The 22,474-nt window shown below is 35.1% G+C and overlaps 1 protein-coding gene across 1 annotated transcript in view; it reads left to right on the top strand.

The window, feature by feature from the left end:
- The window catches only part of CEP192 (centrosomal protein 192), a 153,295-nt gene that overhangs the window by 31,717 nt on the left and 99,104 nt on the right, over positions 1–22,474 (top strand). Inside the window, exons 6-12 of the mRNA XM_043978257.1 lie at positions 654–744; positions 5,225–5,379; positions 7,236–7,377; positions 8,688–8,839; positions 13,744–14,029; positions 14,975–15,118; positions 21,371–21,435. Of these exons, the coding sequence (XP_043834192.1) occupies positions 654–744; positions 5,225–5,379; positions 7,236–7,377; positions 8,688–8,839; positions 13,744–14,029; positions 14,975–15,118; positions 21,371–21,435 (1,035 nt within the window). The remainder of the gene's footprint in view (positions 1–653; positions 745–5,224; positions 5,380–7,235; positions 7,378–8,687; positions 8,840–13,743; positions 14,030–14,974; positions 15,119–21,370; positions 21,436–22,474) is intronic.

Genomic DNA, 22,474 nt, shown 5'->3' with positions numbered 1-22,474 from the left:
CTCACACAGAAAAAACCCCTGAGGGCCTAATGCTTTTTAATCTCAGCCCAAAGGCAGGGTCCCCAGATCAAAGTAAATTCCCACACAGCCATCAAAGTCTTTAGCAATACCAAGTGATTCAGCATCAGAAATGGATATGATTTTATCAGTGGAAACAACATTAATGAAGATATATTACTGTTTGCTTTGTGGTTGTACTCTAAGGATCATGAAACCTTTCCATCTGACTTGTGGTTGAGTATATTTGTTTTCTCTTCCATTAGAATGTGAACTCCTTGAGACCAGGGAGTATTTTGTTTTTTCTATTTGTATGTCTAACCCTTAGTACAGTGCTTTGTACATAATGAGCACCTAATAAATACTTTTTTTCATTTAATTCATAATATATGTTGTCTTCTCTAATAGAATATCTTGCTCCTTTAGAGTAAGTATGCTTTAATCTTTTTGTCCTTGTATCTATCCCTGGCATCTAAGACAATGCCTGGCATGTAGGGAGTGTTAAATAAATGCTTGTTGATTGATTCCATTAGAGTCTTCTAAGTAGTTAAGTGTTACAAATATTCCGGGAAACTCATGTGGTGTTGTCTTTCTCTGCCCTTTAGAAGTTCCTTAGCAATGAACAAAAAAATTATTTTCCTGTTCTTTCCCTGTAGATTGACCCCCGAAGGCCATTATTTGAAGAAGAAAGAAGCCTTTTAATAAATGAGAAGTTAATATCATTTAGAAGCTTGGGAGACTCTTCTGGTATAGTATATACACTATTTGAGTATTTTAACTTTGCTCCTTTGTATTTCAGCCTTTTGTTCATATTTATAGCCAATATAACATCACAGAATCTCAGAATTGGAAGTGACTTCAAAAGCTGTCTAGTCCAGACAAAACGCTCTCACGAATCTCCTCGGCAACCTAACTGACACGCTCGTTTGGCCTTCGTCCGAAGTTTTCTTCTAGAAAACTTATGGTGATGGAGAAGCTCCTCTCTCCTGATGCCCTCTATCAGATTTTTGGCAGCTCTCGCTGTTATTTAGTATTGCCTACTCTGAATCTAAATTTGCTTGTCTGCAACTTCTTGTTCTAATTCTGTCTTCTGAGGTCAGTCAGAATAAGTCCCATCATGTCTTTCATGTGACGCTCCTTCAAATACTTGAAAACGAATATCCTGTTTCCCATCAGAGTCTTTCTTTAGACTAAAACCCACTACCCCCTTTTTTTCTTTTACCCATTCTTCCCATAGTTCCTATGATATTGGTTCCAGTGTCCTTTCCCACTGAGGTCTCCTTTCTCTGGAGATACTTTAGTTAATATATTTCCTAAAACATGAACCATTGAGCAATCTGATTTAATTTTAATATGTATCTTGTTTATTAACATTTTTTCCTTTTTGAAACTTGAAAAATCGTCTTTGTAAATCTTGACTTTAAAGATAATGATAGATTTAATTAACTTTGGTTTTTAATTTTTAATATTTTTCATTTTCCAAGAGTTGGGGTAGGCGGTGGCACATGGTTTGAACCTGTTAAGTCAGCAGTGTGCTGACTTGTGGAAATTCCTTCTGATTCTGATGGGCAGTGCCTCTGTGATTTGTACACTCTTAGTCATTTGATACTGAGTGCTTAAGTGATTTGCTTATGGCCCCACAGTATATGTCATAGGAAGGATTTGAATTTGGGTCTTTCTAACTCAGAAACTGAAATTGTATCTCTTAGGTAAGGAATTGTATTATATAGAGCTGAAAGGAACCTCTTTCTATACTACCTCATTTTTGACATATAAGTTAAAATGATTTGTCCAGGATCATAGGTAGTAGATATACATGTAGGATTCGAATCTGTTCTCCAGAGTCAGTGCTTTCTTCCCAAATATGTAGGAACAAAAATAATGTCCTGTAACAATTCTTTATAGGATATTAGTTCTCTCTAATCCATCCTGTTTATTAAATTTAAAAGGATGTGATGTAATTCTATTTGAAAAAGACAAGGGTAACAAATCTTGATAAAGTAACTTTTCTCTCTCTACCTTGCATCTCCTGAAAATAACTCCATTTAAAATCTGTATCATTGTATCATGAAATTATTCTCAATGTGTTTCTTGGAGTTTACTATATTTTAGTACAATAAGTATAAGTGATGAACTTTTCTGCAACCATTTAAAAAAATCAGCAAAACAAAATCCAGTTCCAGTAACAAACTTCACTATGACTTATTGCATTTTCCTTTGAATTTGTTTTGGATTTAAGTCAGCATCATATTTATTAATCAGCAGAAATCTTGCCCATAGAAGTGGTTTTTTTAAAAAAATATTTCAGTTAATGAAAAATGATTATATTTTGAAACTAGCCATGGGAATCAGAAAGAGACATGCACAGAAAAGGCCAAATTAGTCCCCAGATTCACCTTATGATGTGTAAACCCCCAAAACACACCTCCACTGAAAAAGGTACCTGCCTTGGGGGTTGGCTTAGGACCCCCAGGAACTCCAAATTAGGATAAACCCTCCCCTGTAACACCCCTAGGTGGAGAATAGTATAATGAGTAGGACAGACCCTCCCCTGTAACTCCCCAAAATAGGGTCATGAAGAGTTGTATGAAATTGAACAAAACCAACACTATTAATATGATGTCATTTTCATAAAATTTAGAGTTCCAAATTTTTCTCCCTCCCTCCCTCCCTTTCCTCCCCCCTCCACAAGATTGCAACCAGGTTATATATGTATAATCTACAAGTGTTCTTGTTATCAGTTCTTTCAATGGGGGTGGATAGTAAGCTTCCTCATTAGTTCCTAGGGATTATTATCTTGGATCATTGCATTGCTGAGAGTAGTTAAGTCATTCACAATTGCTCATTGAACAGTACTGCTCTCACTATGCACAATGTCCTCCCAGCTCTGCTCACTTCACTATATATCGATGTTCATTAGTCTTTTCAGGTTTTTCTGGGATCATTCTGTTTGTCATTTCCTATAGCACCAGACCATTCTACCACAATCATATAGCACAGCTTCTTCCATCATTCCTCAATTGATGGACATTCCCTTGATTCTCAATTCTTAGCCTCCACAAAGAGTTGCTATAAGTATTTATTGTACAATTTCCCCCCCTTTTCTCTTTTTCGTGATTACTGTTGTTGACTGTTTCCCTTCCATCCTATTCCCTTCCCCATACTATTTATTCTATTATCCCTCTTCTTTCATCCTATCACTCTTGAAAAGGGATTTGCTTCTGTCTGTCCCCTCCCCCACTCTGCCCTTCCTTCTTTTGCCCCTCTCTCTTTATCCCCTTCCTCTCCTATTTTCCTGCAGGGTTAGAGAGATTACTCCACCCATATTAATGTGATTTCAAAATGCTAACAGGCAGTGTATTTGTATAAATTCCAGGGCCGGTGCTCTATCCACTGTGCCACCTAGCTGCCCCAACACAATTTTTTTAATGATGTTTTTGCCAACTTGTTGGTAATGTAGTATTGCAAAGCCATTTACTTTTGTATTGTATTTCTCTTATTTCAGAGTTTGAAATTTTGAGAAAGTGATTATCTAAGGTGTTGGAATGATATATTCATATCCTTAAGCTGTTCAGGCATGGTTATTTCTATGAATTTGTATGATCTTATAGTCTTCAGATATGCTTAACTTTTTATTTAATAAAAGTATTTTTATTATTTTCCAGTTACATGTAGGGATAGTTTTCAGCATTTGTTTTTATAAGATTTCTAGTTTCAAATTTTCCTCTCTCCCTGCTCCCCAAGACAACAAGTAATCCGATATAGGTTATATATGTACAATCACATTAAACACATTTCTGTATTAGTCTTTTTTTTTTTTAATTTTTGTTTTTGTTTTTTGCGGGGCAATGGGGGTTAAGTGACTTGCCCAGGGTCACACAGCTAGTAAGTGTCAAGTGTCTGAGGCCGGATTTGAACTCTGGTACTCCTGAATCCAGGGCCGGTGCTTTATCCACTGCGCCACCTAGCCGCTCCCATTTCTGTATTAGTCTTGCTGTGAAAGGAGAATCAGAGCAAAAGGAAAAAACAACACCAAAAACAAAAGAAATAGTATGGTTCAATCTGCATCCATATTCCATGGTTCTTTTTTTTTTTCTGGATTTGGAGAGCATTTTCCACCTTGAATCCTTTGGAACTCAGATATGCTCAACTTTAAAAGGATTTTCTTCAGCTGTTTTTCTTTTTTATCTGAGTTATAGTCTTTGTTGTGTAGCATTTTATATTTTATTTAGTTGAATCTGCCTATTGTCTCTTCAGTTTGTTAGCTTGAAAATTCCTATCACCATTGATTTATATATGTTTAGTTCTGTTTCCAGACTCTCTTCTCTATCATTGTTCTACTTTTAAAAATCTGATCCTAGATAGAATTGATAATAACTATTGCAATAGAATATTTTGAAATTCCACAGGATGTTTCATCAACTATAGAAATTATTTCTGTTGATAATTTTGCCTACTTGTGGATCTGGATAAGTTTTCATTTGATCTCTTTTTGTAAAACTACCTGTTGATGTTGCATTGAGTCCATAATTTAGTTTGAGAAGTATTGCAATTTTTACTATATTGAGTCATCTTAAATATAGTTATGAATAACTCTTTAATTGTTCTTTTTTTTCTGCCAAAACTGCTTAAGTTGTCTTTATGGAAGTTTTCTTGGTGGGTTAATCCACGAGTCTTCAATTTTTTTTCAGGATTTTAAGTTGTTTTCTTTCACTGTTTCATGGATTTTATTTGTAGCATTTAAAATGCAAACGAACTTTATCTGTACCTACTTATCTTGATAAATTTGTTATCTTAACTTTCTTGTTGTCTTATATTTTCTTGGTTTATAATCATGTCCTCTGTAAAGATATTTTAGCCTATCTATTATTAATGATAAAATAACAACCCTCTTCTCATAGTAAGGAAATTCTACCAGTTCTTATACTTAATTTGAAGAAAACCTCAAATCAAATGCTTCATTTTATTTGCATTCCCTTACAAAAAATAATTTTCACATTGCTTTTTATTTAACTGAATTTTCTTATATTCACCTAAACTTGAATTCCTGGGATAAATTCTACTTGGTCACAGTGAATATTTTTTTTTACAGTTTTCCCAAAAGTTGAGATGGTAAATTAATTTCTTATGCTACTGAGATAGATTAAACTGTATATATTTCTCAGAAAAGTAAACTTCAGTTCTCTAAGAACTTCTAAAACCTGTCCCTTTTTTGCATTATCATAAGATGAAGACATTGATGATGAAGAGTTTTATGATGATCATTTGGAAGCATATTTTCAACAGTTAGCATTCCCAGAAATGCTAAAAGAAGATCAAGAAGAACAGGAACTTCTAGAATCTAGCCCATCTCTTAGGATATCAAATGATCATTCCACCCAGGTATATCTAAATCAGACTTCTCTTTTTTTGGGGGGGGGGTTGGTGGTGGTGGTGGAGGGGTGAGGCAGTTGGGGTTAAGTGACTTGCCCAGGGTCACACAGCTAGTAAGTGTTAAGTGTCTGAGGCTGGATTTGAACTCAGGTCCTCCTGACTCCAGGGCCAGTGCTCTATCCACTGCTCGACCTAGCTGCCCCTAAATCAGACTTCTTAATTCTTTGACTTAATATTTCAGAAAAATCTATTTTAGATAATATCACTCATTTTTTTTAGGTTCTTGCCAGGTTAAAGCAGCTATTTGTCTTTTTAAACTTCTTTTCCACAGATTTGATATTACATGAAATATGTACCTCCTTTTGACCTGCCACATTTTTGATAAAAGCTTTGAGCAACTCACTTCTCATGAACCTATTTTATAAACTTGGTCTACTTTCTTTTGGTGGGGGGGGCATTGATGGGAGGCAGTGGGGTTAGGTGATTTGCCTACGGTGACACAGCTAGTAAGCGTATAAAGCTGTATTTGAACTAATATCCTTCTGACATCAGTGTTGGTGCTTTATCCACTTTGCCACCTAGCTGCTCCCTTACTTTGTCTACTTTCAGAAGGACTAATACATAAATTTATATTTGTTATAAAATGCAGTCTTTTAGGGTACCAGAATTTGCTCTTAATGTAGTAGTGAATTGCCTGTTGCTTGTGTGTATTAGCTATAGATACCCAATTCCCAGATCATCAGAGTGACAAGCAGTTGTTATCTGTGTTGAAAGCATATTTATATTTTTGTGAGAGTGGGGCAGTTAGGAAGCTTTTGTTTTAAGTGTCCTGGCTTTTTGGTACCTTTTTTTTTTTTTTTTTTTTAGTGAGGCAATTGGGGTTAAGTGACTTGCCCAGGGTCACACAGCTAGTAAGTGTATATTAAGTGTCTGAGGCCGGATTTGAACTCAGGTACTCCTGACTCCAGGGCCGGTGCTCCATCCACTGTGCCACCTAGCTGCCCCATTTTTGGTACCTTTTTAAAAACTGTATTACAAATAACCCTGTTTTACATCCCCTCTTCTGAAGTAATAGTTCCTCCATTTAAACTGTCACTTTTAATAATAGTCAAATGAGCATGGCATTTTGATATTAAAGGACATTTTTAAGCTGATGTTTTCCCTGAGAAAAAAGTGCCCCTTCAGGTGACAAATGGTATACATGCTTGACTGTTTGAGATACATGTACACACAGACTATAAAATGTGTTTTTTTCTTTGTTTGTTTTGGTGAGGCAGTTGGGGTTAAGTGACTTGCCCAGGGTCACACAGCTAGTAAGTGTTAAGTGTTTGAGGCCGGATTTGAACTCAGGTCCTCCTGAATCCAGGGCCGGTGTTTTAAGTGTTTGAGGTCGCATTTGAACTCAGGTCTTCCTGAATCCAGGGCCGGGGCTCTATCCATTGTGCCACCTAGCTGCCCCCTATAAAACGTTTTATCCCCCCAATTTTTTTGGGTGGGGGCAAGATTTTTTTTTATATAACTACATTTAATAAACCCACAAACCATGACATTTCTTTTTTGTTTGTTTTGTTTTCTTTTGGTGGGGCAATGAGGGTTAAGTGACTTGCCCAGGGGCACACAGCTAGTAAGTGTTAAGTGTTTGAGGCTGGATTTGAACTCAGGTCCTCCTGAATCCAGGGCCGGTGCTTTATCCACTCTGCCACCTAGCTGCCCCGACATTTCTTTACATGAGCAAAAAGGTTTATATTGTCTTTAAGGTGTATTCTTCCTCTATTTTTTGTATGCCTCAGTGATACTCAAGTTTGATTTTTAAAAGATATCAAATTATACATTTTTTAGTTAAGGCATTGGTTTTCTTTAAACAGGTAAATGAAAATAATAGACCAAGTTATAGACCCAAATCAGAAGATAGCATCTCTGTGTATTCTCTTGGAACACAAATTGTTATGAAATCTGAACTTAACTCCAGACAGTGTGAAGAGAGTTCTGTTAATCCACTTGTCTCTGGTAGGTATCGAAATTTTTTTCTTCATTATTAGACTTCCTTTTAACTTTTCTTTGGCTTTTGTTGCTCAACTTATGTGGCTTGTTATTTGGGGAAGAAAAGAGGCTGAATTTCTGTGGGACTTAGAAAAAGTGAGCAATCTCCAAAGCTTTAAAGGTAAGTATTCCTTTACAAAGAGCCTTTTGCAAATGATAATTCCTCTAAGTACTGACTTATTAAGTACTTTATTTATTTATTAATTTTTTTTTTTGTGGGGCAATGGGGGTTAAGTGACTTGCCCAAGGTCACACAGCTAGTAAGTGTCAAGTGTCTGAGGCCAGATTTGAACTCAGGTACTCCTGAATCCAGGGCCGGTGCTTTATCCACTGTGCCACCTAGCTGCCCCTAAGTACTTTATTAATAAGGCTATTTAAATCAAATATATAGTGCAGCATTATTAAAAAAGTAGAGGTAGCAATAATTTTTCAAAATTACCACTTACTATTTGTATCATTACTCATAAGTAGAGGATAATTCAATTAGATTAGGAGTTATCCAGTGTTATATGTATCTATCTGCCTGTTAAGTTTTTAGCCTTGGAAAATAAGTTTTAAGTTATATTTGTAATATTAACTTTGCTTTGGTTTTTCAAGGACCTTGCTTATCAAACGTTATTGTCCACAAAGTATATTACCACTACAGTTTGTTTTGCAGCCTCAGTTACTCCACAATTCCTCTTCCCCCTTAGTTATAGTTATTCCTGCTTTTCCTCATCCCACCTAATCCTGAGAGCAGTGAGAAATTAAGATGGTAAGGCAGCTAGGTTGCACAGGGAATAGAGCTCTAGACCTAGAGAATAATCAGTAAGACTAGAATTCAAGGTTCAGCTAGGTGGTTCATTGGCTAGAGCACCAGCCCTGGAGTCAGGACGACATGAATTTAAATCCAGCCTCAGACACTTGATACTTACTAGCTGTGTGACCCTGGGCAAATCACTTAACCCCAATTGCCTCACCAAAAAAAAAAAAAAAAGACTAGAATTCAAATCACATCTCAGACCTTTATTTCCTGTGTAGCCCTAGACAAGTCACTTAACTGCTGCCTGCCTCAGTTTCCTTATCTATAAAATAACATACATCTCTCAGAATTGTTGTGAGGATCAAACAACATATTTGTAAAGTGCTTTGCAATCCTTAAATCACTATATAAATGCTAGCCAGTATTATTATAACTTCATCATATTATAACATCAATACACCAATAAATTTACAGGAAGACAATATTAAGCATGAAAGTTAAACTTTACGACTGATGTTTTTCTTGTACTCTGTAGAGATTGAAGGCTGTATTGAAGAAGATAAAAGAAATACAGATGATGTGCCATTGTTTCCTTCTAATATATGGGGAATTGAAAAAAATAGACCAAGAGAAGAAAATGATACTTCAGTATATAATTCTTCAGTGGATAATGTTCCATATTGTGAGGTCTGTCAACCTTGGCTTCTTTTTCAGTTTTTATGGGGAAAATATTTGAGTGAATCACTTTTAGATCATTCGGTTGAAATAAGCTTAAAAACCATTTCACTCAAATGTCATATCATTGTGTTATGCCTGATGTCCAAAATTTAACTCAGCTCTTAAAAATAAGTTTTATTGTCTTTGTTAGTCATTTCAACACCCTTCCTTAACCCCTGATTAATGCTTCTCTACTGACTTAACCAAAAAAAACCCTAATAAGCAAAAACATCTGAAACAGTGACTATATTTATGTGTATATACAATAATCTGCCTTAGCCTATCCTCTTTCTCTGTTATGATCATGGGGAAGACATGTTGGAATTTCTAAATTTTCCTGAGACCTTCATTGGTCTTCCAGTTATTCAAAATTGGACTTTCTTTTAGTGCTGTTTTCATTTACATAGTTGTAGTGATTGTATATATTATTCATTTCTTTATGCTTATTTTACTGGGTTTTAGCTTATACAAATCTTCCCTTCTCATAATTCTCTACGTTCTTCATTTCTTTGTGTACTGTGTCCTAGCTTTTTTTTAGCCATTTCCCAGTTAATGAGAACCTCCTTTGTTTCTATAGAGTGTTGCTATTAATATTTTATTACGTATTGAATTGTTGATCCTGTCTGTGACTTCCTGGTGTACATGAACTCTAATGGCAGTGTTTGGTCCAAGGGTATGGAGGTGTCTCCTGTCTCAACTTTTATCTTACCTCAGTGTTATCAACCTTTTAATCCTAACTAACCCAAAATGTTCTTTAAACTATTTATAATATATGTATGTATACATATATGTATACACACATGCACTTTGATTCTTTGTTTTCACAATAATACAACCTTATTTACTGTTATTATTTTTCAGTGTGTGGATAAATTTTTGTGTGCTCTTTCTGTTTATATATATATATATATATATATATATATATGAATCTATATCTGTATTTTAGTAGTAGTCCCACTTTGTACGTGATGAAACTGGCTTACAGTGTTAATTACAGTTGTTTAGTGTTAACTACTTAGTCTAGTCCCTTAAGTCACTTAGCTCTGCATTATCTTTTTTTGGTTCCTTCCCCTTAATTTCTTTTGGCACCACTGTAATTCAGACTTCATGCTTGGATTTGATTATTCTTTTTTCTTAGGTTGTAGAGTTTTTGTCTTCTCTTTCCCCGTTGTTTCATTGCTGCTAAATTAATTTTCTTCTAGCACTCTTTCTTTTCTTCTCATCCAGAATTACTGAATAATTTTTTAAGTGTTCATACAGAGTCTCAAGATTTGACTACTACTCATCTTAGTAGGCTCTCTACAAAATAAAAAAAAAACCTTTAATTTTTGGGCCAAGTTTAAATTTTTTGAGGTCTTCCATGTTTTGACTTTTTACTTCCCCATTACATACAAACCGTGTTCTTGCTTTTGATCATCTTATTTGCTGAGAGGGCAAAGCTCATTTCTTTCTTATTCCCTGATGACTAAGCTAATTTGCTTTATCTTATCTAAAAACCCCTATGGCAGGTTATTTTTCTGTCCAATAATTTAGCACTTCATTTAACCATATTTATTTATTCAACATCTGGGACTTGACTTTTAGCAAAAAGATCTTTTGGCAGCTGAAGTTTAACCTCACAGGGTCCTTGAACTTTAGCTCATGTGCTTCATTTGTTGGAGATGTCCTCATTCAAAGCTTGTCTTCTCTTAGATTACGGATTAATAAAGTTAGTTAGATTTTCCAGCCCCAAGCATGTTAGAAACATCAAATCAGAGCAGAGAGACCTAGAAGCAGGTACACTGTTAAAGCAAGAAGTAAGGAATAAGAACTGTCTGTTGCCAAGGAGGGGAAGAGAAAAACTTAAAAGCATATATAAGGTTGGCGTAACATTTGATGGGTAAACCTCTCATCATGGTGTTACTATGGCTTTTTATGTCATTTAGAATGCTGATTATCTAGAAATTTTTACTTTTTATGCTGTATTGATTTTATTGGTAAAAATACTTATTGTTTTACTTAGAAATTTAGAATAATTAATAGAAGACCTCTTGCTTTGGGGATATGTGTATTCTGAAGGATTTGTGGGGAAAGTGGCTAGGAATTGCATAGGTTGGAGCTGGTAAGAGTAAAGATTATTAGGTATATTAATAGAGTATGTACCCCCACACTGATTAATGAGAGGTTCTAGTTAAAGATTAAAAAAAAAAAGAAACAGTGCTGTATGTGACTTAAGTGCATTTCATCAATGTAAAACATTTCTTTCATCAGTACCGATCCATGCAGAGTTACATAGTAAAAGGAGTTTTGGATTTCAAGTCTGAGGTCTTGAGGTCTACTCTTGGCTCTGCCACTTAGAGCCTTTGTGACCTTGGGAAAGTTAATTCCCCTCTTTGAGGCCCAGTTTCTATATCTGAAAAAGAAGGAATTGGAAAAGATGAACTTTGAGAACCTTGTTCTAACTGTGATCTTATTATTCCCTTGTTGGAATCTTGACAGTATCTTCCCAGAAGTCCTCCATAGAAGGTATATCTATCCTTTGTATACAAGGCCTTTCTTTAGACTTTGGGACATTTTGTAACAGCCAGTGTAGCACTTATGTAGTGTATTTGCTCTTGCTAAATGACTGGCCTGTTTGCTTTTCTCATAGATTCTTAAATAGCTTTTGTGACAATCTAGAGTTCATTTCACCATTGGTAATATGCTGTAGCTTACTGATAGCTGGCATTTATCTCCTGTTGCTTTTTGATTCACTGGCAGTGTTGATCATGGTGGTTTGTGATTAAGAGTCATTGGTAGAATATTGGTATGATTGTTTCACTGACTTGAATTTTTTTCCCCTGTTTAGAATTTTATTTTCCAAATTACATGTAAAAACAAATTCTGATATTTCTTCCTCCCTTCCACTCTCCCCCCCCCCCTCCCCCAAGAACTCAAGCAATTCAATATAAGTTATACATGAGTAGTCATGGAAAACATTTCCACATTAGCTAGGTTGTGAGAGGACACAGTTAAAAAACAAAAGTTCAGTTTAAGGAACTGTCAAAAGGAAAAAAATGCTTCAATATGTTTTCAGATACCATCAGTTCTTTCTCTGTAGATGGATTGCAATTTTCATAAGTCCTTCAGAATTATATTGGATCATTGCATTGCTGAAAATAATCATGTGCTTCCCAGCTGATCATCTTACACTATTGCTGTTATTTTGTATACAGTACATTTCACTCTGCTTCAGTTCATGTAGGTCTTTTCAGGTTTTTCTGATAGCATCTAGTACCTTAAACTTGACAAAGAATTTTCTTCACAGTAGCCCAGCAAAGTAGTTACCATACATTTTGCCATTATAGTCAATCATCATAACTATTTCCCTCCATCCTATTCCCTTCCCATAGTTACTCTTATTTTTTATCTTTTACCCTATTCCTCCTCAAAAGTGTTTTGCTTCTGACTGCTCCCTCCCCTGCTCTTCCCTCTCTTCTTTCACCCTTCCCTCCTTATCCTCTTCCCCTCCTCTTAACTGTAGGGTTAGATAGATTACTCCTCCCAATTGCATGTGTATGTTATTCCCCTCCTTGAGCCCACTCTGATGAGATTAAGGTCTTCGAGCTAATTCTGTATACTAAATTTTCTTCCTCCTTCCTCAACCCTTCCTATGAAATCAAGTAATTCAATATAAGTCATACATGTGCAGTTATACAGAACATCTTCACCTTCCTCCAAAGTGTTCTGCTTTTTACTGCTCTCTCCCCCAATCTGCCTTTCCTTCCTTCCCCTCCCACTTTCCCTCAGGGCAAAATATATTACTATACCCACTTGAATATGTATGTTATTCCCTCTTTGAACCAATTCTGATGATAGTAAGGTTCATTCACTTCCTCACTCCTTCCCCATCTTCCCTCCCATCCATAAGCTTTTTTCTTGTTTCCTTTATGTGAGCTACTTGTCCCTAGTCTACCTCTCCTCTTCCCCCTCCCCCTGTGCATTCCTCCTACCTCTCAACCCTATTTTAAAGATGTCATCATGGGTAAGATAGGTGGCACAGTGGACAAAGCATCAGCCTTGGACCTGGGAGGCCTGGAGCCCAAATCTGGCCCCAGACATAAGCCACCCTGCCCTGCCTGCCCCACAAAAAACAAGGATAAACAAAAAATAAATACTTTACAGAAATCATCCCTTTATATTCAGTTCAGACCTCTGTCCTTTAAGTGTGTTCCTTTCAGCTACCTTAATACGGAGAAAGTTCTTATGCGTTCGAAGTATTATCTTCCCATGTAGGAGTCTAAACAGTTTAATCTTTTAAAATCCCTCATGATTTCTTTTTCCTGTTTATCTTTTTATGCTTCTCTAGGATCTTGTATTTGAAAGTCAAATTTTCTATTCAGTTCAGGTCTTTTCATCACAAATGCCTGAAAGTCCTTTTTCATTTAAGTCCCATTTTTTCCTCTGAAAGATTAAAATCAGTTTTGCTGGGTACGTGATTCTTGGCTATAGTCCCAGTTCCTTTGCCCTCCAGAATATCATATTCCATGCCCTCTGGTCCTTGAATATAGATGCTGTTAGATCTATTTTTATCCTTATTGTAGCTCCACAGTATTTGAATTCCTTTTTTCTAGCTGCTTGCAATATTTTCTCCTTGACCTGGGAGCTCTGGAATTTGGCTATTAAAACAAAATGAGTTTAGACAGCATCTTCCAAGAAATTGTCAGGGAAAATTGCCCTGATATTCTAGAAGCAGAAGGTAAAATAGAAATTGAAAGAATCCACCAATCACCGCCTGAAAGAGATCCCAAAATGACTTGGATTTTTAAAAAAACACCATTTCCTCAGAGGGGATATTGTTGCACTTGAAGACTGTTGATCAGTTTAGCATAAAACTTGTTCTACTTTATTTCCAGGACAAAAATATGAATCAAGGTAATTTTGATCTTCACCCCTTAAAATTGGGGGTACAGTCTGCTTATGAAAATAAGGCTGTATCATCAGAGTCTGAAGCTCTGTTGCACTTAGCTGATGGATCCTTAGATGATGATATAACTTCTAAAATATCCATTCAAAAAAATGTGAATACAAATTCTAAGGAGCTTCTTGAAAACGGGTTTAGTCCAGTTGATGCTTACTGGTCACCTACTACAGAAAGGAGAATTTGCGAGAATTGGAACTCCAGTGATAAGAATAAAAAAGGTAATTTTTTCCTGTTGTTTTAGAAATCAAGTGTTTATCAGATGTTTCATTGATAGGCATTTTAGTTGTAAGCATACAAATAGATTTTAAAAAAATATTTATATCACACAAAACCATAGAGAAATTCTATGAGTCGTAGAAAGATGACTTTTATATTCTTCCCTGTCATACCAGATTAACAAATGTAGATTTTTGTAGATTTTAAGATGATTATACTCTTCTGGATGCCTGGGACACTGACAAAAATGAAATCATTCTTGGCTTCCTCAATGGGCTTGCAATCGAAGGCAATAGTGTATACATCTGTACATATAATTATTTACAAGATATATGCAAAAAGGCTTTGATAGGTTACTTTAAGGGTTGGTATAATTTCAAAGTTCTGATTTTTTTCCTTTCTCAATTCAGTAACTTTGGTTAAATGACTACTTCACTGGAGTTGTGTGAAACGGACAATTTGTATACTCAACTAATTTTTTTGTCTGTGGTAGACTTTTTGTTTTTTTATATCACAGAGCTAAAAATGCTCCCTTTAATTATAACAGACTTTCCCAGGATTTTTCCTGGGCATTTTAATTATGTATCTTTTTCCTTAAAAGGTTTTAAGTCTTGCCTTTATCATGCCTAATTTTGCTACTCCTCTGATAAGAAAGCACTCTACCTGTTTGATTTAGAGTGATGAGTTCTAGAGCTGACAGAAATCTAGTCACCTTATATGTTGTAATTCAAGGAACTATATTGCCAAAAGGCAAATGTGTTTTCTTTACTTACCCTGATCTATCAGAGGTCATCTACCATGAAATACATTCTTCGCACATATGATCCAAATCTCACATTTTTAAAGGGTTTTAAAACTTTTTAACTTGTTCTAGAATTTTAAAGATCTAACCTTTTAATTACTTTCTCTGTCATAATGCCTTTGGTGTAATTCAAATTATTTTTCAGAAGGTGCTTCACCACATAGTGTGGTCTATCAAAATGAAGAAGGTAAATGGGTGACTGACCTTGCCTATTATACTTCCTTTGATGAAGAACGAGATTTAAATCTTTGTAGAGATAATGAAGTAAATGAAGAATTCAGAACTGGATGTAAGTATGTGTTATTCTCTTTCCTCCACCCCCACACCCCCCTATGTATTGTTAGAAGTTATGAATATGGTACATATTAACTATTCTTTGAAGGAGTTATTTAATAGACGTAATAATTTGATGCGTTGAAGTAAATGGTTAGCCTTTGGGCTTTTTAACTTTAGTGAAGAGTTTTTAAGTCTGGATCAGTACTTCTCTTTCATTTACAGTGATTACAGTTTTAGAGCTGACAGAAATATAGTCATGTTATATGTTTGAGTTCTAAAAATTTTATTGTCAAAAGGGAAATGTATTTACTCGCATTAAAGATACCTTTCATATCACCAGTGAGAAATTGTTAGAAAATAAAAATTTTATTTTAATAGAAAATTAGTTCCATTTCAATTCAGGAAATATTTATTACATTTATTAGGGTCCCATTGTGTACAAAACAGAGATACAAAAATGAATAAGACAGTTTCTGTCCCTAAGGACTTTGAGGTCAATAAAAAGTTTGTAAAAGTGATACATACTATAAGTTATTCTGATTTTTTTAGCTGTATTAAAAACTTTAATAGGGGCAGCTAGGTGGCGCAGTGGATAGAGCAGTGGCCTTGGATTCAGGAGGACCTGAGTTCAAATCTGGCCTCAGACACTTGACACTTACTAGCTGTAATATTGGGGTTCAGAAAATAATGAGAGACCTCTAGGTCCAAAGTGTCCTCCCTTCCAAACTGCCTTTTTTAGTTATTTCTCCCAGGCTAATAAGAAAGGAGATTACCAGCCTCTTTTCCACAAAAAAAAAGGTTTTATTAATGGGAATAAAATTTACAACACAGGTGAAGTTAATAAAGCCAGGGACAAGGAAATAGGGGAAGAGAAAAATGGATAAGCTCTCTGGCTCTAGCAAAGACTGACTGAAACCCCAAACTTGCTTCCAGCTCAGCTAACTTGAAGAGCTGGCCACGCTTCTAATAACACCACCTGGGGTCTGTAGTTTCTTTCTTTCTTTCTTTTTTTTTTTTTTGGTGAGGCAATTGGGGTTAAGTGACTTGGCCAGGGTCACACAGCTAGTAAGTGTTAAGTGTCTGAGGCCAGATTTGAACTTGGGTCCTCCTGAATCCAAGACTGGTGCTCTACCCACTGCGCCACCGTGATGTCCCCTGGGGTCTGTAGTTTCAATGGGAGTCAGCTATGCAGCTCCTCTCCAGTCTACTCTCTGAGAGTGGTCCCCCTAGTGACATCAGTAGTACACTAATAGGTAGCTCAGAGCAGGCCAGGTGTGGCCTATATCTGATCATCCCCTAGTAGGTACTTAGGTGGTTTCTCATTCTCACCAAATTCAAACAATACTAAGTCAATCTGGTGGGGTCACTGGGCATCTGCCAAATTCCATTATTTTATCATACTCCTAAGATAGGCTTTTCACATTTGGACAGCTCTTATTATTATTATTTCTTTTTTCCCTTTTTCTTTTCTTTTTTTGTGGGGCAATGAGGGTTAAGTGATTTGCCCAGGGTCTCACAACTAGTAAGTGTCAAGTGTCTGAGGGTGGACCTGAACTCAGGTCCTCCTGAATCCAGGGCCGGTGCATTATCCACTGTGCCACCTAGCTGCCCCAACAGCTTTGATTATTAGGAAGTTTTTGGTGTTTTTAAGTATCAAAGTCAAGGCTCTCCCATTGTACCTTTACCTGTTGGGTAGTACCCTGGGTTTTGCTCTTTGGAGCCAAATAGAACAAGGCTTAATTCTTCTTCCATGTGGACAGATTTTAAGATACTTTAAGACAATTCTCCTGTCCCTATCTCTCTTCTAGCTCATCTTTTCCAGTTTAAACATCTCTAGTTTTGTCAACTGTTCCCTTGTATGACATAGTCTTGTCTTTCTTGTGAGGATGGTTCCCCTTATCTGAATATGCTCTACCATGTCAATGTCCTTCATAAAATGTGGTTCAATGTGATATTCTGAATTGTATTCTGTATAGTGTACAGTACAATCACCTGTCTTGATACTGTACCCATTTTGATGCAGCTAGGCTAGCTGTTGTGACATACTATTGATTTTAATTGAGATTCCAGTTCACTAAAATCCCCAGGTAATTTTTATAGAAACTGTTTGTTTAGCCACTTTTCTTATATCTTGAACTTCTATGGTTAACTTTTTGGCTCCAAGAGTAGGAGTATTTATGTTTATTCTTGTTTAGCCAAATCCTTTTGGATCCTAACTTTGGCATTCCTGTGTTAGGTATCCCTCCAGTTTTATGCCTTCTGAAAATTTCATAAATATTTATGAATGACTTCTACCAAGTCATGGATTAAAATCTTAGTTTAATAAATGTTTATTCATTGATTTATTTACCACACTTTGTTTAGCCATTCCCCAGTTGATGGGTAATTACTTTGTTTCCATTTTTTTGTTATCGTAAAGAGTGCAGTTGTGAATAATTTGACATATGTGGGAACTTTATTTTTATCAATTTATCTATCTCCTTGGAATAAGCCTGTAATCTATAAGCAAAAAGGTATAGAATTTTTATTTACTTTATTTGAATAATTCCAGATTATTTTACAAAATGGTCGTGCTGACTCATATAGCTCTACCAATACACCAGTGTGCCTGTCTTCCCACAACTCCTTCAGCATTGACTCTTGCTATCAGTTATCATTGTCAGTGTTCAGAATGTGAGATGAAACCTCATTGTTGTTTTAATTTCCATTTCTCTTATCAGTAATTTGGAGGATTCTTTCATATGGTCATTATTAGTTTGCAATTGTTCCTTTGTTCATATCCCTTTACTACTTAATTGTTGGGCATCACTTTTGTTCTTATATTTTTCTGTTAATTGTATATTTTGAGCGCCAAGCTCATATCTGAGAAATTTGATGTTTTTCTCCCCCCCTGCCCCCTTTTCTTAGGTACATTTATTTTGTTTAAAAACTTTTCAATTTCATGTAATTTCAGTTATCTGTTTTTATCTTTTGGCATGCCTAATTTTACCAGTATTATTTTATTTAGTTTTGGAATAAAATAGTAAGACAGTGTCTAGAAGACAATAGGAAGACATTAAAGGTATAAAGATAGGAAAGAGGAGATGAAATTATCCATATTTGCTAATGATATGGTGGTTTACTTAGAAAATCCTGGGGAATTGCCCAAAGGCATTAATTGGAACTACAATTAATTGTGGTTTCAGACTACAAAATAAACCATCAGAAATCACTATTTCTATATAATAATAGCAAAATTCAACAGGCAATATTAGAAAGGGAAATTCCTTTGCAAATAACTATAAAATTAATAAAATATTTGGGGATCATCCTACCACGATACACAAAATACTTGTATAGATGCAACTATAAAGTGATCCTTTAAGATATAAAGAACAACTAAAATAAGTTGAAGGAAAATTTTATGTTCATGGCTTGCCCACCGTCCAGTATAATAAAAATGGACATTTCTACCAAAGTTAATTGGTACACTTTTAATAAATATAATAATGAATATAATAATCAATTAGTTTTAATGCTATATGAATTAGATAAAACTTTATAGAGCTAAGTAAAATAAAAATTTAATTTGAAAGTAAGCGATTTTTAATATTCTGGAAACTTAAAAGAAGGGGTAGAGAGCAAAGGAAGAATTCCATACATTTTTCATTATCTCCCATGCCTGCAGTATCCTTTCTCTTTATCTCTTGGTTTTCTTTAAGTTCCAACTAAAATTCTACCTTCTACAGGAAACTTTTACCAGTCCCCTTTAATGTTAGTGCTTTTCTTCTTTTGATCATCTTCAATTTAATCTTTATATATCTTGTTTTTATGCAATTATTTGCTTGTAATCTTTCCTATCAGATCATTTTGATATCTGCAATTTATTATATGTCTTGTTTTTACATAATTATTTGCTTGTTGTTTCTCTCCTGTTGCTCCTTGGGAGCTCTTCTGTGTTTTTTTTTTTGGGGGGGGGGGATGGTTCTTTATGTCCCCAGAGCTTTAGCACAGTGCTTGACAAATTATAGGCACTTAATGTTTGCGACCTTGACTTTATTTTTATTTTATTCTTCAATCTTTATTCAGACACCCTCAGTTCTCTCTCTGTAAATAGACTGCATTTTTTGTGAGACCTTCAGAGTTATCTTCGATCCTTGTTGAAAATAACCAAGTCATTCACAGCATATCATCTTGCAGTATTGCTGTTATTTTGTATACAGTACATTTCATGTTGTATCAGTTCATGGAGGTCTTTCTGGGTTTTTCTGATAACATCCTGCTCATCATTTTAAAAAAATATTAAACTACATTTATATTGTACTTTAAAGAGAGATTTCCTTACAATAAACTCATAAGGTTGATTCTTTTTTTTTTTTTTTTGTGAGGCAATTGGGGTTAAGTGACTTGCCCAGGATCACACAGCTAGTAAGTGTTAAGTGTCTGAGGTCGGATTTGAGCTCAGGTCCTCCTGACTCCAGGGCCAGCACTCTATCCACTTCGCCACCTAGCTGCCCCTCATAAGGTTGATTCTTGCAACAACAGTAATAGATAACATTTATATAGTACCTCATACCTGATAAAGAATTTTCTTCACAGTAACCCAGCAAAGTAAGTACCATACATTTTATCATCATCAGTCAGTCTTCCTCATCATTCATGAGTCCTCCTCCATCATCAATCAGTCCTCCTCAATCAATTCTCATCTTTATCTAACCATCAGTCATTCAATAAATCAGTCAATCATCATCATCTTACATTACTCTTGCCTCTCAAAGTTTTTTTCAGTTACTATTCTTAACTGTTTCCCTCCATCCTTTTTCCTCCCCATGATATTTATTCTTCTTTCTATCTTTTTCACCCTATCCCTCCTCAAAAGTGTTTTGCTTCTGATTGCCCCCTCCCCCAATCTACCCTCCCTTCTTTCACCCCTCCCTGCTCATCCTCTTCCCCATGTACCCTCCTGAAGGGTTAGATAGTTTACTCCACCCAATTGAGTGTGTATTTTGTGACCTTGACTTTAAGAACTTCCTCATTCCCTTAAATTATTGATATGTTAAAGGCATATCAACCAAAATAATCCAGTTGAGAAGCAGGAGATGCAAGTTAAAAGAAGTGCAATCCAAGTCAATTTATAATAACTTCATAACTGCCACAGTAAATTTACCACAACTAAAGTTTATTATGATGACCATGAGTCACAAAAGCAGTGAAGTAAAAAAATTAACGTTTTTTAGACACACATGCTTAGTTCTTCGGGAATATGAAGATGAATAGGACAAAGTCTCTATCCTATGTCAGTTTATAATTCTGTAAGAGAGATGACATACACAAATTTAAGGCTTCATATATACTAAATGTTTTAAGAGGGACTACTACAGTGGTTCTCTATGTAAAGTTATATTTTCTGGCTGTTGGGTAAGCACCAATGTAATCTTTATAGGCATTTCATCAGTTAGAGACAAGAAAGGAATCTACAAGGAAAGCATTCGTAAAAGTCTAGAGGTGGGAGAACAAAACTACAGGGATTGATTGGGAGCATAGTTATAGGACAGATTTGTTGACTGTTTAGGTTACCCTTGAAGGTGAGTAGATAGGGTAGACTGAGACCAAAGTGTGGAAGGCCTTGAATGAAAATAAGTTTAGATTTTATTTTGGGGGATACTGGATAGTTACACATTTAAAAAAATGTGTTTTTTAAAATAAAATTTGTCAGTACTAAAGTTAAACTTATTTTTAAAAACTCAAATGTTTTTGAGAAGAGAGTAATGTGAACACAGTTATGCTTTAGGAGCATTAGTTTGGTGGCATTTTATAGGTTAGGTTGGAGTCTGGGGAAATCAAAGGCATGGGGCATTACACAGGAAACCTGTAATACTCCATATTACAGGTTGTAATGTGCTTTTATGGTGATTATCCTGTGCCATATGAAGTATTCTTAGCAGCTCCCATTAAATATGTAGGCAAAGTAGTTTTATTCACTTATTGTAGATGATGAAATTTCACTTATTTATTGACTGATTTGTAAATAAGTGCCATGTAGAGTTGAATTATTGCCTTCTTACTCCATTTAGAACCTGTTCCACTTAGCTTTTTAACCCAAATGTGATACAGTTTAACTTCAAAAGCTAATGATTTTGCTTGCCATATACAATATGTATATAATGATAATTTTTGGATACTTGAACTAGTTTTATTTCCACAGCATTTTCTTTGTCAAGTAACATAGAGTTTTGTGGATGAGTTGTTACTACCATTAATACTATTTTGTCAAATTGTTTTTAAGCTGAAGCAGTGGCTTTGATTGCTCAAGATGAAGAAGAATTTGAAAGAGAACACAGATTTATGCAGGTTGGTGATTTGTTTCAAATCATTAGTAATGGCTAACATTTATATAACACTTATTATATACTAAATGCTTTACAGTTATTATCTTATTTGATGCTCATAACAACCCTGGGAGGTAGATGCTATTATTATTCTCACTTTACTGATGAGAAAACTGAGCCAGACGAGGGTATGTGACTTGCTTAGGATCACTTAGCTAGTAAATAAATGTCTTTGACTGGATTTGAACTCAGATCTTCCCAACTTTAGACCTGGTACTTTATAAAACGTTAGTCTATTATTAGTCTAAATGAAAGTAACATTTTAATTTCCTTTTGAATAAAAGTTTTTATTTGATGCTTTAATATTTTCAAAATACTTTCCCTACAACCCTCTTAGGGGTGGGTATTATAAATATCATAACCTTCTTGTGTATTAAGGAACTGAAGTTAAAAAATATAAAGTGATTTGCCTGTAGTGTCCACATAGCTAACGTCAAGTCTGGGATTAAAATCTAGTTTTTTTTCTGATTCCATATCCAAGTAGTCTTTTTAGTGTTCCACAGTGTTGCTAGAACGTAGTTTACACAATTTCTAATTGGCCTTGGATTTTGACTATGGTTAATTGCATGCACATTGTAGAGTTTCAAATACCATATAGTCACTGTGTACTTTTGAAGCCCCTTCTTAGTCCTTTATACTTAGAATATTTTAGGGTTCTTTTTGCAGAATAAATAAGTGACTGAACCACATTGCATTTTAAAAATTTCTTTGCAGTTCAGATTGTCATGAAAGGTATTTCTTTAATTTTTAACCATCCTAGAAATAGAAAATCTTTCAGTTTTAATGTAACTATTTTCCTTTATATCTAAAGAACTTTTTATTAATGAATGTAATTATATTAAACCCAATATGTTGAGGCTTGCAAGCAGACAAAAAATATGCTATTTAATTTAAATATGCCTCTACTCACTTAGGTTTCTTCCTTGTTTATTTTTTACTTTGAAAGACAAATTATTTACAAAGATCTTTAAAATTTAAATAGTCTCCTAAAATTTTCTTCA

This window comes from Dromiciops gliroides, chromosome 1, assembly GCF_019393635.1.
Source record: "Dromiciops gliroides isolate mDroGli1 chromosome 1, mDroGli1.pri, whole genome shotgun sequence".
NCBI classification, from domain to species: Eukaryota; Metazoa; Chordata; class Mammalia; order Microbiotheria; family Microbiotheriidae; genus Dromiciops; species Dromiciops gliroides.
The sequence above is the reverse complement of the archived record's forward strand: the minus strand, read 5'-3'. Positions and strand labels throughout refer to the sequence as shown.